This window comes from Rhinatrema bivittatum, chromosome 1, assembly GCF_901001135.1.
Source record: "Rhinatrema bivittatum chromosome 1, aRhiBiv1.1, whole genome shotgun sequence".
Taxonomy (NCBI): Eukaryota; Metazoa; Chordata; class Amphibia; order Gymnophiona; family Rhinatrematidae; genus Rhinatrema; species Rhinatrema bivittatum.
In genome coordinates this window covers 410200003-410218682 of record NC_042615.1, presented here as the reverse complement: position 1 = coordinate 410218682, position 18680 = coordinate 410200003, and the positions used below count along the sequence as shown (strand labels likewise).

At 44.6% G+C, this 18680-nt stretch overlaps 1 protein-coding gene across 8 annotated transcripts in view; it reads left to right on the top strand.

Moving 5' to 3' along the window:
* Positions 1 to 2550, top strand: part of IDUA (iduronidase alpha-L-) — a 914728-nt gene extending 912178 nt beyond the window's left edge. For 6 of the 8 annotated variants that reach the window (XM_029602339.1, XM_029602392.1, XM_029602371.1 and 3 more), the window contains one exon: positions 2092 to 2549. In XM_029602339.1, the coding sequence (XP_029458199.1) occupies positions 2092 to 2192 (101 nt within the window). In that variant the 3' untranslated portion in view covers positions 2193 to 2549. Of the gene's footprint in view, positions 1 to 2091 lie in introns of all 8 variants that reach the window. The other 2 variants (XM_029602401.1, XM_029602355.1) reach the window with 2 other exon arrangements.
* The last annotated feature ends 16130 nt before the right edge of the window (positions 2551 to 18680 follow it).

Genomic DNA, 18680 nt, shown 5'->3' with positions numbered 1-18680 from the left:
GACTGGATACTAGGTACGGAATTTTTCTCGCCGACACTCCTCCTAAGTAGCTGGTTTAATAACTATTCGCTGCCCTCCTTACTGCAGCTTAAGCAGGGTCAACTCCCACAGAACTGTCGGGGATATTTGATACTTAACTCTAGCAGACGTGCATGGTCCTATTTATGTATTAAAATGGGGATTCCGCTGGGCCCACTTCCTTTTGTCACGGACTTGTGTGATAATCCCCAATTTCCACCGGGCATTGGAAAATCAGTATTTCAAAGTTGGGCACAGAAGGGGTTGGTCAGGGTATCACAATTGTTTTTGCCCTCAGAGCACACGATGTATAGTTTCACTGAGATCCAACATAGGTTCCATATCCCTAAAGAGGACTTCTTTGCGTACCTTCAGGTGAGACACTATATTCATCAAGGAAATTGGTTTCTGATTTCCACTGCTCTTCGGGGAGGCCTAGAAGTAATGTTTTGCACTCGACCACATCTAAAATACTCTTGTTCAACATTCTCCACACTGTTACAGTCCCATTTGAATATTGAGGCTTATGGTACAGTTTTAAGTAAATGGGCCAAATATCCACATATATCATTAAATATTATAATAATCAAACAATATTTTTTACAAAGCAGTAAAATTACAGAAAATGTTAATCTGAGAGAGTTACATTTTAAATTTATCTGGCAGTTATATTGCTCTAATTCACTGGCTTATAAGTTAGGGATTGCAACATCACCTCTTTGTTTGAAATGTGATATTATGGAAGGGCACTACCTGCATGGGTTCTGGGAATGCAGTAAAATCCAACAGCTGTGGTCAGAGGTTCAACAACAATGTTCTCAAATATGTGAATGTAAGCTTCCTCTCGATCCTTTGTTATGGTTGTTTGGTTGGTTCACTGACACTCATGCTTTGCTAAGCACCTCACAAAAACTCTTTGTATGTAAGGCGAGTATTGTTGCTAAGAATGTTATTACTCAAAATTGGATCTCTAATGATCCACCAAGCATTGTTCATTGGAATAGGAAACTCCTTCAGATCGCCACATTTGAATATATGACGGCCAGGTCTCTGGGTGTCCGGAAATGCCGACAGGCTAATGCTGTATGGTCCGCGTACCTACGACACCAACCGGCATACCTGATAAACCATATTGTTGAACTGGACTTAACACAGACATAAGGAAATCTGGATCTCCTGGGCTCTTAAAACCTGATAGGCATTACAACTTAATTCTTGGCAGTCCCACGTCGGCTGCTTACTAATACTACTTATTGTTTCTTGTTTCTTATTTACTGTTTCCTAACCAAGTTTATTGGGGAAACTGCTTTTTAGTGCTGTTGTTTACGTGCCTTAGGTAATCGAAAGCTATGCAAGATGGAATGTGTAATACTATTGCCTGAAGTTATCACCCTCGTATTTCATGACTTCACTGTACCCTATGTTCTATTGAATATGCTTGTATACTATTGAATATGCTTGTATACTGTACCGGTTTATTGTATTATAATACGGTTCACAGCAAAGATTTGAGAGAATAAGAAATTATGATGTTATGGGAAAGGTGGGGGGGGGGGGGGTCCGGTAGGTTCAGGGAAGAAGTGGGGGGGGGGGGGGAATAAGAACATCCGAACTTAAAGACCTACCTTGCACATACGTTAGTTTTCTCTGGTGGAAATGGTTTTATGGATGAAAGGTGGTGTTATGATGATTGTTATGTAATAATGTATTTGTTCTGTTATGTAATAATGTATTTGTTCTGTGTTATACCGAGCATTGTTTGGATTTTCTAGAAAAACCCAATAAACATATATAATACAAAAGAGAAGGCCGAGCAATTCTGGTCCTCAAGGGTCAACAACCAATCAGATTTTCAGGATACCCCTAATGAGTGTGCATGAAATAGATTTGCATGCCAACCACTGGGAGTGAAAACATAACTGGAAAATGTATTCATTTCTTAATTAAAAATTAGCTGGGCAAGCCCTTTTGAATACCAACTAAATATGATTTATTTCATAAAGGCAGAATATAAACCTATTAAATTAAAGAATGTTACAATTCTATTTGTTTTTTTTTGTTTTGTTTTTGCAGAACATTCATTTGTGTCTGGCTTCTATAGAGTTCGTGCTGTTGACTACTGGGGCATACCAGGATTTTACTCTGTTCCTGTGAAGTACATTGAAATGCCTTAACAAGATGTTGTGCACAAAAAGGAAAAAAGAATCATATTCTTCATCTACATCATTACTTTTTCTTGTTTTATTAGTAAAAATTGATCACTGTGATGGTTAAACATTTTTAACAAGCATATGTTTAGATCTTGCTATCATGTATATTATTACATGGGAGTAACATTCTTTTTTGTTTTTTTTGTCAAGAAAACACAAATATTATATATTATGGGTGCTTAGGGAAAAAAGGCTATTTGTACTAGAAGGAAGATTAGTAGTGTCTTGTTAGTATGGGATCCTGGAATCCTTTAAATTTGATACAATAATTTTGTAGTGCATTTATAGTAGTTATATTGGTCCTGGAGTAAACTGAAGTTTTAGAAATCTATGAAATATTTATTTTATTATTTTTTTTTTATACCGACATTCATGACAAGTCATATCACATCGGTTTACATCAAACATTGGAGAAGTACATTGAACAGGGGGTAATAACTTGGCCGGTAACAAGGGTAAAGACCCTGGAGAGACAACTTTGAGCAGAACAACCTAGAATGGGAGATAACAAGTGAAAAACAAGTGTAAAAATGAGAACGAGATTCGAAGGAACAAGATATAAAACCCAAATAACTTATATATTATGTATCAAAAGCTGTGGTATCAAGAGGTTAGGGTGTATGGGAAACCGGGTTGGTAAGAGTAGGGTGGGGGAAGGGGTACACAGCAATGGAACAATGGAGACATGGAGTGATAAACTTAAGAGAGGTAGACCGGAGGGGAGACGGGAGAGGAGTTGACAGGAGGGTTGTGGGGGAGGAGTAAGGAGGAACGGTAGGACTCAGGGATGGTAAAACAACAAAGTATTAAAGGCCAAGCAGCAATGTGAGTCAGTGAAAATCCTACAGCCTTTTAAGGAAACACTTGTTTAAAAAGCCAAGTCTTAAGTTTTTTCTTGAAGGTCAGCGGGCATTATTCTCAGCGTAGATCTGGGGGTAAAGCATTCCATTGAGAAGGTCCAGCTATGGAGAAACATGTTTCCTTATGGATGCGTGGAGAGAGGACTTGGTGGGAGGAGCATGAAGGGTGTCTTTGTACGCTGCTCTAACCGGTCTGGTGGAGGTGTGAAGGTGAAGAGGGATATCTAGTTCAAGTGAAGTCTGATTGTGGATGGTCTTGTGTATAATGGTGAGGGCTTTGTGAAGGATTCTGAAGTTAATGGAAAGCCAGTGTAGATTCCTTAGAATAGGTGTGACATGGTCTCCTTGGTTAGAGTTGGTTAGGATCCTTGTGGCGGCATTCTGGAGCATCTGTAGAGGTCTAGTGGTGGTAGCGGGGAGGCCTAGTAGGAGGGAATTGCAATAATCGATTTTAGAGAATAGGGTAGCTTGGAGAACCGTGCGGAAGTCGTGTGGGTGGAGGAGTGGTCTAAGCTTTTTAAGAACTTGTAATTTATAGAAGCATTCTTTAGTTGTATTGTTGATGAAATTTTTTAAGTTCAGGCGGTTGTCCAATATAACGCCAAGGTCTCTCACTTGGGCTGTTGAGATCATTGAGGAGGTGGGGAGGTTGTTGAGAGAGAGGTTGTTGTCGTCCAGCGAGATGAGAAGCAGCTCAGTTTTGGCCGTGTTGAGGACTAGGTTGAGACTGGAGAGGAGGAGGTTGATGGAGTGTAGGCAGCTGTTCCAGAAAATGAGGGTTTTGGAGATAGATTCTATAATAGGAATGAGGATCTGTACGTCATTGTCATAGATGAAATGGGTTAACTTTAGATTAGCTCTACAGCCTCTGCTGGAGGAAATGCGCATATTTGGTAGATTATCGGGTTTTAAAGTTAACGCCGATAAATCTGAATTGCTTAATGTTTCGTTGCCTACTGACCAGTATGCAGCGTTGGGGAGTACACTGCCTTTTCGACTGGCTCGAGAGGCCATAAAGTACTTAGGGGTTAAAATAGGGACGCGCTTGGCAGATCTTTATAGTTTAAATTATGATGCCTTACTGACCCGCATTCAACAAGACTTAGGCAGGTGGGACAGGTCGAACCTATCGTGGTTCGGGAGGGTGGCAGCTATTAAGATGAATGTTTTGCCCCGCTTTTGTTATTTCTTTCAAACGCTCCCTGTAGCGATACCGGCAGGAGCCATGAGAACCTGGCAACGGAAACTCTTTCAGTTTTTTTGGAAGCGAAAACCTCCTAGGGTTTCCCGTAATGTTTTATATAAGGATAAGGTCCGAGGAGGCCTCAATATACCCAATCTTCATTGGTATTACTCAGCCATTTTATTAGGCGTAATTACTAGCTGGCACCTGCAGGGTAACCCCAAACCGTGGGTGGCCATAGCGCAGGCAAGATCGGACCCTGTACCGTTAACCGCTAGGGTTTGGTGGCGAGACCTGGGGAAGGGTACGTTCAAGACACTTACCCCGTTCACGCAAACGGTTCTCCGGCACTGGGGGATCTGGAGGGGGCGTATGGTGGGAACCAAGGGTATATTTCCACTCACTTCCTTTTTACTGCACCCTCGATTTCTACCGGGGCAGGATCCCGGTTTTGCTAGGAGATGGCGCCAATTAGGGGTAACTACGGCGGGTCAATTCTTTCAAGGGTCTCAGTTGATCCCCGCAACTGATTTCCAAGTTACATATGACCTTTCCCACAGAGACTTGTATGCCTATCGACAAATTACCCATTTCCTTAGGTCAGAAGGGGCACCTGGTGCATGGTCGCAGGGCAAGACCCTGTATGAGTCGCTTTGTGAACGGGCTCAACCGGTATCTAAGCCCATCTCTCGCATATATATGCTTATTAATAGTGGTCCTAAAGTAAAAATGGGGTATCAAACTAAGTGGGAAAGAGATTTGGGTGCACCTCTCTCGGACGCCGAATGGGAACAATGCCATATGACTATGGGGCGGGGTTCTGTTTCCGCCTCTATTAAGGAGAATGGTTATAAACTGATGTATAGGTGGTATATGTCACCAGTAAGAATGCATTGTATACAACCCCAGTTAAGTGCACAATGCTGGCATCAGTGTGGCGAGCAGGGTACCTTCTTTCATATGTGGTGGCAATGCAATAAAATTCAGAGGTTATGGACCGCAGTGACACAATATACATCCACTTTATTGGGGGTGGATGTTCCGCTTGACCCTAAGGGATGTCTGCTAGGCTTGATGGGGGGATTTGGGGGCGACAAACAGAGGAGGCTTGCCCTGCATATCTACGTAGCTGCCAGGTATGAAATTGCCTTTCGATGGAAGGGAGATACAGTCCCTAGCCTGACACAGATATTATCAAGATTGGCTAGAGTTTATCAGTTGGAATACCTGACAGCGGTTACACATGACCGGGTCAATAAATTCCATGCTATTTGGGATCCGTACCGAGTCTGGCAACAAAAACAGTAGTCGCCAGTAGTGCTTGTTTCTGACTTTGAGTCCGATTAGAGCACCGTAATATGGACGGCGGGGTGGGTGGGGAGGGTGAAGGGGGGGGTATATAGGGGGGGATAAAACTGGGGGAGCAGTTCAATATCATACGCCACACATGTTGATATTTGGGAACAGTTTATTATACTTATGTACACAAAGCTATAACATTCGCAATTGTACTGAGCATAATATATGTACACTTGTGCAGAAGGTCGTGTTATACTGTTGGCGCAGTTGAATGTTCTTCTTCGGAAGCTTCTTTTTTGTATCTTTGTGTTGTACGAGCTTAAATAAAAAATTTCAAAAAAAACCCAAAAAAACTTTAGATTAGCAAGGAGTTGGCAGAGGGGTAGGAGATAAAGAGAGTAGGGGAGAAGGATGATCCTTGAGGGACTCCAAGCGTAGCACTGATGGAGTGGGATTCTTTGTTGCTTATTCTAACCTTGTAGTTTCTGTTACTGAGGAAGGACTTGAACCAACTGAGGGCAGTTCCTGAAATGCCGATGTCCGAGAGGCGGTTGATGAGAATTGAGTGATTCACGGTGTCAAAAGCAGCGGAGATGTCGAGCAATGCCAGTAGAAACGGTTGTCCTTTGTCTAAGCCCATAAGGATGCTATCCGTGAGCGAGATTAGGAGGGATTCAGTGTTTAGTGATTTACGGAATCCAAACTGAGCGGGGAAGAGTATCTTGTGATCATCTAGGTAGTCTGAGAGTTGGGTGTTGACAAGTTTCTCCATGAGTTTAGCGATAAAAGTGAGGTTGGCGATGGGATGAAAGTTAGAGGGGTTAGTTGGATCCATATTGGGTTTCTTTAATAGTGGTTTAAGGGTAGCAAGTTTCAGAGTGTCAGGTACTGATCCTTAGGAAAGGGAGCAGTTTATAATTTCAGCCAGTGGTTTGGAGATGGTTTTAGGAATTGTAAGCAATAGTTTTGTAGGGATGGGGTCGGACGGGTGAGAAGAAGGTTTCATGATCTTGAGGATGGATTCAATTTCGAGGGATGAAGTTGGTTCAAATGACTCCAGGTTTGCTTTCTGGTTGTTGGAGGAGGAGTAAGGGGGAGGGGGCTGGATGTTGGAGGAGATAAGCGGGGCTATGAGGTTGGAAATTCTTTTCTCAAAGATGCAAGTTCAGTGTATTTAATTTGGGCTTGGTCATCGGGGATGGAGGGTGGGGAGGGATTCATGAGATCTGACATGTATGAGAGCAAGGCTTTCGCGTCATAGAGGAAGTCGTGTATTTTGCGGGCGTAAAAATCTCTCTTTGTACGGAGAATGATTGCCCTGTAGCTGTGCATAGAAGCTTTGTAGGCAGATAGTGCAGCTTGGGTGGGCTCCTTGCGCCATTTGAGTTCTTTGTGTCTTAGCTCTTGTTTAAGGTTCTCCAGTTCTGGCGTGAACCAGGGTTTTTTATTCTTAAGGGCTGGGTTTAATTCTTTTGTTGTCAGAGGGCATATTTTATTCGCCACGGAGTTAGTAATTTCAAGCCAAGATGCGAGGGCTGAGTCTGCGTTAGAGAGGTTTAGGTCTTGTAGTTCCGTAGACAGGTGAGAGCTGAAGTCATCTATGGAACAGGGTTTTCTAAAGTGAATAGAGGTTTTGGGGATAGGAATGGTAGGGTTTTCCTTTATCGAGAGGTCTGTGGTGATCATCGAGTGGTCTGACCACGGGACTGGGGTGCAGGAGAGTGGGGAAGTAAGTGTGAGGCCAGAGTTTATGAAGATGAGATCCAGGGTATGGCCTGCTTTGTGGGTGGGACTGTTGATAATTTGCTTAAAACCCATGGCTTTGAAGGAAGACAGAAGAGCTTCGCAATTTGGGGAAGGTGGAATCATGTTGACGTGCAGGTTGAAGTTTCCCATGATGATAGCTGGGGAGTCAGCATTGATGTGTTTGGTGATGAGTTCAATGAGGGGAGATGGATCTGAGTCTAGTAGCCCTGGGGGGGAGTAAATTAGGCAAATTTGTAGTTGGTTTGATTTGAAGAGGCCAATTTCGAGGTTGGAGGCTGGTTTCATAGTCTGAGGAATACATTTTAACTTACAAGTTAAGGCCTTGTTTTGCATGCTAAAATAAAGTGCTATGCACATTAATGTAGGCTTATAAGATTTTGGAATGAGCACCCTAAAAGTATCATGTCCATACATAGGAATATCTACAGGAAATGAGGCTTTAGTGTATACAAGATAAATTTCATGGTATACTCTTTTCTCAATATTATTTAACACCTACCTCAAACCAGTAGCTGACTTGCTACAATGCACACTAGTGAAAGACTCAGCTAATCTTGAAAGAAATACGACGAGTGAGATAATCAAATTTGCAGATGATACAAAATTGTTCAGAGTAGTTAAATCACAAGCAGATTGTGATAAATTGCAGGAAGACCTTATGAGGCTGGAAAATTGGGCATCAAAATGGCAGATGAATTATTAGAAAGGGAATGGTGAATAAAACAGAAAATGTCATAATGCCTCTGTATCGCTCCATGGTGAGACCACACTTTGAATACTGTGTACAATTCTGGTCGCCGCATCTCAAAAAAGATATAATTGCGATGGAGAAGGTACAGAGAAGGGCTACCAAAATGATAAGGGGAATGAAACAGCTCCCCTATGAGGAAAGACTAAAGAGGTTAGGACTTTTCAGCTTGGAGAAGAGATGGCTGAGGGGGGATATGATAGAGGTATTTAAAATCATGAGAGGTCTAGAACTGGTAGATGTGAATCGGTTATTTACTCTTTCGGATAATAGAAAGACTAGGGGCACTCCATGAAGTTAGCATGTGGCACATTTAAAACTAATCGGAGAAAGTTCTTTTTTACTCAACACACAATTAAACTCTGGAATTTGTTGCCAGAGGATGTGGTTAGTGCAGTTAGTATAGCTGTGTTTTAAAAAGGATTGGATAAGTTCTTGGAGGAGAAGTCCATTACCTGCTATTAATTAAGTTGACTTAGAAAATAGCCACTGCTATTACTAGCAATGGTAACATGGAATAGACTTAGTTTTTGGGTACTTGCCAGGTTCTTATGGCCTGGATTGGCCACTGTTGGAAACAGGATGCTGGGCTTGATGGAGAATTTGAAATGAAGTTGGCCATATAGGTAAAAACTCATAATAAAAACTTTTTTAAATATATCCAAAGCAAGAAACCTGTGAGGAAGTCGGTTGGACCATTAGATGACCGAGGGGTTAAAGGGGCTCTTAGGGAAGATAAATCCATTGCAGAAAGACTAAATGAATTATTTGCCTCCGTGTTTACTAATGAGGATGTTGGGGAGATATCAGTTCCAGAGATGGTTTTCAGGGGTGATGACTCAGACGAACTGAACAAAATCACTGTGAACCTGGAAGATGTAGTAGGCCAGATTGACAAACTAAAGAGTAGCAAATCATCTGGACCGGATGGTATGCATCCTAGGGTTCTGAAGGAACTCAAAAATGAAATTTCTGATCTATTAGTTAAAATTTGTAACCTATCATTAAAATCATCCATTGTACCTGAAGACTGGAGGGTGGCCAATGTAATCCCAATATTTAAAAAAGGCTCCAGGGGCAATCCGGGTAACTATAGACCAGTGAGCCTGACTTCAGTGCCGGGAAAAATAGTGGAAACTATTCTCAAGATCAAAATCGTAGAGCATATAGAAAGACATGATTTAATGGGACACAGTCAACATGGATTTACCCAAGGGAAGTCTTGCCTAACAAATCTGCTTCATTTGTTTGAAGGGGTTAATAAACATGTGGATAAAGGTGAACCGGTAAATGTAGTGTATTTGGATTTTCAGAAGGCGTTTGACAAAGTCCCTCATGAGAGGGTTCTACGAAAACTAAAAAGCATTGGGATAGGAGGCGATGTCCTTTCGTGGATTACAAACTGGTTAAAAGACAGGAAACAGAGTAGGATTAAATGTTCAATTTTCTCAGTGGAAAAGGGTAAACAGTGGAGTGCCTCAGGGATCTGTACTTGGACTGGTGCTTTTCAATATATATATAAATGAACTGGAAAGGAATACGACGAGTGAGGTTATCAAATTTGCGGATGATACAAAATTATTCAGAGTAGTTAAATCACAAGCAGACTGTGATATATTACAGGAGGACCTTGCAAGACTGGAAGATTGGGCATCCAAATGGCAGATGAAATTTAATGTGGACAAGTGCAAGGTGTTGCATATAGGGAAAAATAACCCTTGCTGTAGTTACACGATGTTAGGTTCCATATTAGAAGCTACCACCTAGGAAAAAGATCTAGGCATCATAGTGGATAATACTTTAAAATTGTCGGCTCAGTGTGCTGCAGCAGTCAAAAAAGCAAATAGAATGTTAGGAATTATTAAGAAGGGAATGGTTAATAGAACGGAAAATGTCATAATGCCTCTGTATCGCTCCATGGTGAGACCGCATCTTGAATACTGTGTACAATTCTGGTTGCTGCATCTCAAAAAAGATATAGTTACAATGGAGAAGGTACAGAGAAGGGCAACCAAAATGCTAAAGGGGATGGAACAGCTCCCCTATGAGGAAAGGCTGAAGAGGTTGGGGCTGTTCAGCTTGGAGAAGAGACGGCTGAGGGGGGATATGATAGAGGACTTTAAGATCATGAGAGGTCTTGAACGAGTAGATGTGACTCGGTTATTTACACTTTCGAATAATAGAAGGACTAGGGGCATTCTATGAAGTTAGCAAATAGCACATTTAAGACTAATCGGAGAAAATTCTTTTTCACTCAACACACAATAAAGCTCTGGAATTTGTTGCCAGGGGATGTGGTTAGTGCAGTTAGTGTAGCTGGGTTCAAAAAAGGTTTGGATAAGTTCTTGGAGGAGAAGTCCATTAATGGCTATTAATCAGTTATACTTAGGGAATAGCCACTGCTATTAATTGCATCAGTAGCATGGGTTCTTCTTAGTGTTTGGGTAATTGCCAGGTTCTTGTGGCCTGGTTTTGGCCTCTGTTGGAAACAGGATGCTGGGCTTGATGGACCCTTGGTCTGACCCAGCATGGCAATTTCTTATGTTCTTATGATCCTTGGTCTGACCCAGTATGGCATGTTCTTATGTTCTTATGAAGGTCAATTTCAGGAGATGATACCATAAAACTATACTCATAGACCCTTGAGGATGAATACATTTGACCACACTTCTCTTTGCCAAAGCAAAACACAGTCACCATACACTATTTTCAGAAATGTTTACACAGATACACATATACTACCAATATATCTTCTTAAATAAAACAGTTACAAATTACAGAGGCCTTCAAGCATTGTACCACACCCCACAACGTACAAAAAACAGTAGCTTCATATACCAAAGTATTGGTATGATTGCTAGTATCATTGTTATTAATTATTGCTGTAGTTGGACTGGTCAATGAGCACTGCAGGCATTCAGAGGCTTGACTATCAGCAATTTGTTTTGGGAGATATAGCCCATCATCTGTGTAATCACAAAAGCAGAGGCCACCAAGGGACAAATGACCAGCTAGTGGACCTCCTGTTCCTTTCCTTCTCCCCAATATAAAAATGAAGTTTTCACAAGAATCCACCAGGACAGAAGAGACATGAAGAAGAGGGTGAGAATGACAGAAAGAGAAGAAGGTGGCAGAGAAGACTCACTGACAAATACATGAGCACTTCAAAAATAAATGTGCCTTTATTTATATAGGGTAAATGTATTTCCAAACAGTAGGCTACAAAATATCTTTGCTGTTATTGATATTTTCAGTGTCCCCAAACTCTTGTGCAGAAATTCAGAAGCTTGAGGCTGAACAGCAGTCTAAACCTCAAAAGCTTCTATGAGCTCACCAGTTGCTTTGGTTTGAGTGCACAGCTCTATTCTGTGAATTTTGAGGTACTAGCAGAGTATATTGTCCAGTCATTGTGATGCCTAGTGATGTACAGTGGTCATAGAGTGAGTATTGTTCAGACACCAGTGATTTCCATGTGAGGATGGTATGATGCCTCCCTGGATTACCCCCTTCCATGATCTTTTCAGTTCCCAGATTTTCACTGACACAAAAGACTAAAGATTATAAAACTGTACTTGTTAGTTTTCTGCTCTCCTGAACTTCTTCTCTATTCACATCCATCTAGTGTACTATTTGCCAGGTGCTAGATTCTTACTGTAAATGAGACATGCAATTTGAGAGTAATATTTGACTCTGTGTTGCGTGTGCCGGCCGCATCAGGCATACAGCTAGACCCTCTTACCCTTTTCTGTCTGTTCCAGTGTCTGGCTCCACTTCCCTTGCGGCTGTGGGCCACCATCTCCGACCTCGGGCTGTCCCCAGTGCTCCTATCTCCATGGCGTGAGTTTCGCCCCTTACAATGGAACTGCCTCAGGAGCTGTGTGCAGTCAAACGTATTGAATCTGAGGAATTTTCTCAGCGCAACCGCGGCATGGTCAGTCTCTGCTCCGATTGCAAAAAAATACGTTTGACTGCACACAGCCCCTGAGGCAGCCCCAATGTAAGGGGCGAAACTCGGCCGAAGTAGGGCTTGTTTTAAAAAACCACATCTCTATAAAATAAAGTTTCTGATCGGACATCTGGCTTCTATTCCACTTTGTTTTCCTCACGGCGTTCTTAGATAGCCTTCCTTGTTTTCTTGGTCCAGTCTCCATGGCGGACACCTGTGGTCCATGGTGGGCCTCCCCATGTGGTCCGTGGAGAAGCGCCTCCGTCCCATGCTCCGCTCCTCCCTAGGCGCGCACTCATCTCGTTTCCTTTTAAAGGGGCCATGGTGGGAAACTAACCCCTGCCCTCCAATGATGATGTCACTGGCCTCCGGTATATAAGGCCGGGCCCTGCCTCAGTTAGTTGCCTTTGCAACAGGTCTCCACACTGGATGTGTACTTCATTGCTTCCTATGGTGATTTCCTTTGTGTTCCTGGTTCCTGTTCCTTCCGTGTTCCTGATCCTGGTCCCATTACTTCTCCTAGTTCTTGTGCCTTGTGTTTGCTCTACTTGATTTATGGACGGACTTCTGACTTAACCACTGCTTTGCCTGAATACATCACTGATCTTCTCCTAGACCAGACCTCTGCTTTGCCTGGCCATGTCATTGATCTTCTCCTGGACCCGACCTCTGCTTTGCCTGACCACGACATTGATCTTCTCCTGGACCCGACCTCTGCTTTCTCCGATCACAGTACTGATCATCTCCTGGACCCGACCTCTGCTTTCTCCGATCACAGTACTGATCATCTCCTGGACCTGACCTCTGCTTTGCCTGACCACATCATTGATCTTCTCCTGGACCCGACCTCTGCTTTGTCCGACCATGGTACTGATCATCTCCTGGACCTGACCTCTGCTTTGCCCTACCATGCTTCTGATCATCTCCTGGACCATACCTCTGCTTTGCCCGACCACGCTACTGATCATCTCCTGGATCTGACCTCTGCCTTGCCCGACCACGCTACTGATTATCTCCTGGACCTGAGCTTCGCCTTGCCATTACATCTTGCTTGTCGCCTGCCCTGACTTCAGCCTGTTCTATGATGCCTCTGCAGTCTCCACTCTGGACTTGGCCATTCAGGCTTCGGCCTGCTTTTACCCAGGCGCCTCCTGTCTGACTTTCGTTCCTATTGGCGCACGGATCTCCGGGACTCCTCCTCGTCCAGTACAGACTCTCCATTACTATTGTTGCTGGCCTCTGGTTGACCTCCTCCTCATCTACCAGAAGTGCTCGGATGGAGGCCCACCTAACTCCAGCCGGCCCCGGCACCCAAGGGCTCAACCTGCGGGGAAGGAGGGCTGGTATTTGCGAAGCTCCAGTTGGCCTCCATCAGTCAGCTAGCTCCGCCTACTGACAGTGGGGACCCGTAAGGCGTTCCCTACGGATAGTGTCAACCCCACCTCGGCCCAAGGGTCTACCTCCTGTGCAACAGATTGCAAAGGCCATGGACTCGGCGGAGCCATGTGCCCTCCAGGCCATCCCTGACCTGGCTTTAAAAGTACAAGATCAGCAACGATTCCTTGAGGCATTGACCTCCTCCATCGTGCGTCTTCATGCTTGGCTTGATGCCCAATCTGGTCACTCAGTTCCTGCACCAGCTTCCACCAACTAACAGCCATCTCCCTCCATCTCCAGGGCCTTGCTGGCCCTACCAGCTCCGCCTCGCTTCAATGGTGACTCCAAGCTCTGCAGAGGGTTCATTAACTGATGCTATATGCAGTTTGCTCTGCAACTGTCCATCTTCCAAGAAGAACTCACGAAGAACTTCCCCTCGATTGGAGAGGAAGGCATTGGCCTGGGCCTCACCCCTATGGGAGCACTCAGACTTGCTCCTACAAGAACTATCTCATTTTGTGAATGTCTCCCGTGGGACTTTTGATGACTCAGGGCGGCACGCTGTGGCAAGTGCTAACCTTCTTCAATTGCAGCAAGGTCAATGAAGCTTGTTTGAATATACTATAGAATTTCAGACACTAGCTACCGAGCTTTTCTGGCAAGAAGATTGCCTTTGAGCTATCTACCTGCATGGACTGTCTCCTCAGTTAAAAGATGAACTGGCAGCTCGTAAGCTCCCATCCTCACTTGAGGACCTTTTCGATCTGACTGGCTGAATCGACCATCATCTCCAAGAGTGCCATCGGGAGAATCGGATACCCAGGAGGTCCACCTTGGAATGCTACTGCTCACTACCTACCACAAGCCTTGCCGCTGGCAGGACTCCTTCCTTGGCCATAGCGGAGGAACCCATGCAGTTGGGCCATGGGCGGCTGTGCCCAGAAGAGCGCCTCTGGCGGAGGGAATCAGGCCTATGTCTTTATTGTGGAGCATCTGGCATTCATCTTCAGACCTGTTCTGTCCATCCGGGAAACTTCCGGATCTAAGTTCAGTACTGGCAAAGATAGCCCCTCTGCTATCTTTGCCAGTTACGTTAACCTGGGACTCCCGGTCCTTCCCTGTTCTTGCTCTGATAGATTCTGGAGCAGGAGGAAATTTTATTCTCAAGGACCTAGTTCAGCTTTTAGGTATTAATGCCCATCCTCTGGAAACTTCCTTGTGTATTGCGAGCCATTACCCGACCAGATCTCCTTGACTACAGAGCCAGTTCATCTCCTCACTGGCACACTTCACGTTGAAAAAATTGAATTTCTCATCCTAGAAAATTCGATTCATCCAGTGGTTCTGGGACTACCTTGGCTCCAACTTCACTCTCCCCAGTTTGACTGGGGGTCCCTTCAGCTGAATGAATGGAGCCCAACTTGTCATCCACCTCCTACAGTTGCTCTAGCGACCACTTCCTCTGGCATTTCAGCTCCCTATGCAGACTTTGAAGATGTCTTCTCAAAACAGAAGGCTGATATCCTCCCATCTCTTCTGAGGTTCGATTGTCCAATCGAGCTTTTGCCTGGAGGCCCCCTCTAACCTCTGGTTAGAGGGGGCCTCAGGGCGGACCTATCCTCTGACACAACCAGAGACCCGAGCTATGACAGAGTATATCCGAGAGAACCTGGCTAAAGGGTTCATTCGACCATCGACTTCTCCCGCTGGAGCGGGATTTTTCTTCGTCACGAAGAAAGACGGATCCTTAAGACTGTGTATTGACTACTGTGGCTTAAATGCCATCACTCGTAAAGACACGTATCCTCTGCCTCTGATCTCTGAATTGTTCGACCGCCTTCAAGGAGCCTCCATCTTTACTAAACTCGACCTACGTGGACCAACAACTTATTTATTTATTTATTTAGAAACTTTTATATACCGACAACCGTTTTCACATCGTATTGGTTTACAGATAACTTAAAAACTTTTAGGCATTGCCTTTACATGGAACAGTAACTGTGTACTAAGGAACAGCAAACTTCTAAATAAACAGATTAATAATATTTACAATGGTCGGAGACAAATTATCGAAATACAGATAGGAACGTATAAGCCCTGAAGATATCTGGAAAACGGCCTTTAATACCAGAGATGGGCATTACAAGTACCTAGTAATGCCCTTCGACCTTTGTAATGCCCCGGCTGTATTTAAACGAATGATCAATGAGATCTTCCGAGACCTCCTGTACATCAAGGTAGTAGCGAACCTTGACAATATTCTTGTCTTTTCAAAGGATCTCGCTACGCACCGTGCAGATGTTTGCACGGTCCTCCAACGTTTCCATGAGAACCATCTTTTTGCAAAGTTGGATAAGTGTCTCTTTGAACAATCCAGTCTGCCTTTTCTAGGATATATTATCTCACAACAAGGGTTTTCTATGGACCCCGAGAAACTTAAGGGAATCCAAGACTGGCCTCGGCCTGTGGGTTTCCGAGCCTTGCAGCGGTTTCTTGGATTTACGAATTACTACCGCCATTTCATCTCTAATTATTCTACTCTGGTGGCTCCCCTCACAGCTATGACCCGTAAGGGCCGAGACACTCGGAATTGGACTCCGGAAGCCCTTACAGCCTTTCAGCGCCTTCAAGAGGCCTTCCTCGCTGGACCATGCCTTCATCACCCAGACCCAAACCGCCCCTTTCTGGTTGAAGTGGACACTTCTGCTAGCGGGGCCGGGGCGGTTCTGAGCCAGCATTCAACATCTGGATCCCTGATCCCATGTTCCTTCTTTTCTCGTAAGTTCTCTCCTGCAAAACAGAATTACAGTATTGGTGACCAAAAGTTACTCTCAATTAAGCTGGCCTTAGAGGAATGGCACCTCTGGTTAGAGGGGGCCCAGCACAAATTTACAATTCTCACCGATCACAAAAACCTTGAACACTTGAGTCATGCCCAGCGTCTCAACGCTCGTCCAGCCTGATGGGCCTTGTTCTTTTCCAGGTTTAATTTTGAACTCCGGTATTGCCCAGCATAGAAGACTCTCCGGGCGGATGCCTTATCTCGCTCCTTCAAACCCAAAGATATTCCTGATGAACCAAGTCACATTATCGACCCTGCTTGTATCTGCTTGTCTGCGACTCTCCCAGTTCCTGCTGGGAAAACTGTTGTGCCTGATCGCCACCGTGAAAGAGTCCTCCGATGGGCACATGATTCTAAGTTTGCTGGCCACCCAAGATGGGCACGAACTCTTACCTTACTCCAGCGATTCTTCTGGTGGCCCACTATGGTCTCTCAAGCCAGAGCATATGTCGATTCCTGCAATACTTGTGCCCAACAGAAGCCACCAGTCAGTTGACCTTGGGACCTGCTTCAACCACTTCCTGCTCCATTGTTATCTGCTAGGAGTTGGCAGTCTGTTAGGGTTTGCTCCTCCCAAGGGGAGGAGTTAGCAATCCTGTTGAGCTTTGCTCCCCTAGAGGGGAGGAGCTAGCAATCTGTTAGCGACTCTGCTAGGGTTAGCAATCTGTTATAGGTTAGGACTGCGGAGTAGCAGTCTGTTGTAGGAGCTGCTAGGATTAGCAATCTTTTGTAAACTGTTATGGAGTTGCTTCCCAGAGGGGAGAGGTCAGCAACCATATAATATCTGTTCTTCCAGAGAGAAGGAGTTAGTATCTGTTATGGATCTCCGCACAGAGTGGCAACCTGATATACGAGAGTTCCCCTGAAGGGAGGTGTTGGCCATCTGTATGATTCCTGCTAAGAAGTAGCAATTGGTTATGAGACAGTTCCTGAGGAAGGAGATGTTAGCAACAGTTGAGGGTAGGCTGCAAGGTAGCAGTATGTTGTACTCAGCTCTTGGAGTGTGAGAGATGAGCACTCTAATGTAGAATGGTGAATCCTTGGGCCGATGGCAGATGACAGTGCCCTCAGGAGAATATCATGAGAGGGACCACCGATTAGGCTGGAGTATGGAGACAGACACAGATTGTTCTTTATTAGACAGGTATTATAACCACCAGAGGTGGCAGTAGTGAGCTGTTGTGCCTGGCAGGGCTTGAAGTCCCTCCTATACTGGAACTGCTATCTTCGAGTTTGCTGAGCTGTAGAGAGAGACTCATAGATAGTGAGCAGACAAGGTATGCTGGATACATAACCAGAAGTAGATGATACACTCACATAGATTAATAAGAAGGCTCAGTAGCTGGAGAGAGTTAGGCCCTCGAGGTGCGAGTACATGATTCCAGGGACAGCTCTGAGAGAACGATGGTAACTCACAGTTATCTATCTCTGTAATGGTTTCTAGGCAATAGAGAATAGTTAGTATATTCTGGAACAGGAGCCTCTAGGCGAGTACTGGTTCCTATATGCAAACTGAAATAAGAACTCACAATATCTGTATATGAAATAACTTCTGAAATAGAAGAGAATCTTCAGAGTTCTAGGAACATGGGCCCTTGAGGAGCAAGTACCGGTTCCTATATGCAACCGGAACAGAAACTCACAATGTTCACGTCTGCGATCGCTTCCAGGCAATAGGGAGTCTTCCAAGCGTTCAGGAACGTAGGCCCTCGAGGAGTGAGCACCAGATCCTATCTTAGCAATCTGAAAACAAGAGTAGAGAATGAGGCCCCCGAGGAGCGGGTACCCATGATAAGTTCGAGGAGGCAGAGCAGTGGAGAATTAAGTGGGTCGAGATGATCCCCGCAATCAATCCCTTGCTAACTCGATTCGTAAGAGTAAGCAAAGACCTTTTATGTTAGAAGTGGATGATGTCACTACAGGGGGACGTCCCCGAGGTTCACGCCCTTGCTGGTACAAATTTTGGAGCACGCGCGCGCACCCTACGTCATCAGGAACATGGCAGATCCGCAGCATCAGGCCAGCCCGGGGACTCCGGGAAGAAACGGCGAGGAGAAGCCACGGCAGCAACTGTCCATCAGACCTGAAGGGAGTCGCCTCAGAGGTAGAGAGGGTGGAGCGAGGGCAAGAGCAGGCATGAACGCAACAGTACCCCTCTTCAAAGGGTGATCTCCTCTTCGGGTACCAGTTTAGGTATCAAGGATGCGCAAGGTGGAACTGTAGAAGCATCTCTATCTAAGAAGTAGGTCTGAGGCTCCCAACGAAGAAATTGGGGCCGAAGCCTTTCCAAACAGAAGGCAATCCAACTCAACCTTTGTTGAGTTGGATTGCCAACTCTAATCTTGAGTTCATCGCTGTAGTTAAACACGATGTCAGATGGATGTTGAGATTTTTGCAGAGTATATGATGACATCAGCAGCAATGGGATGA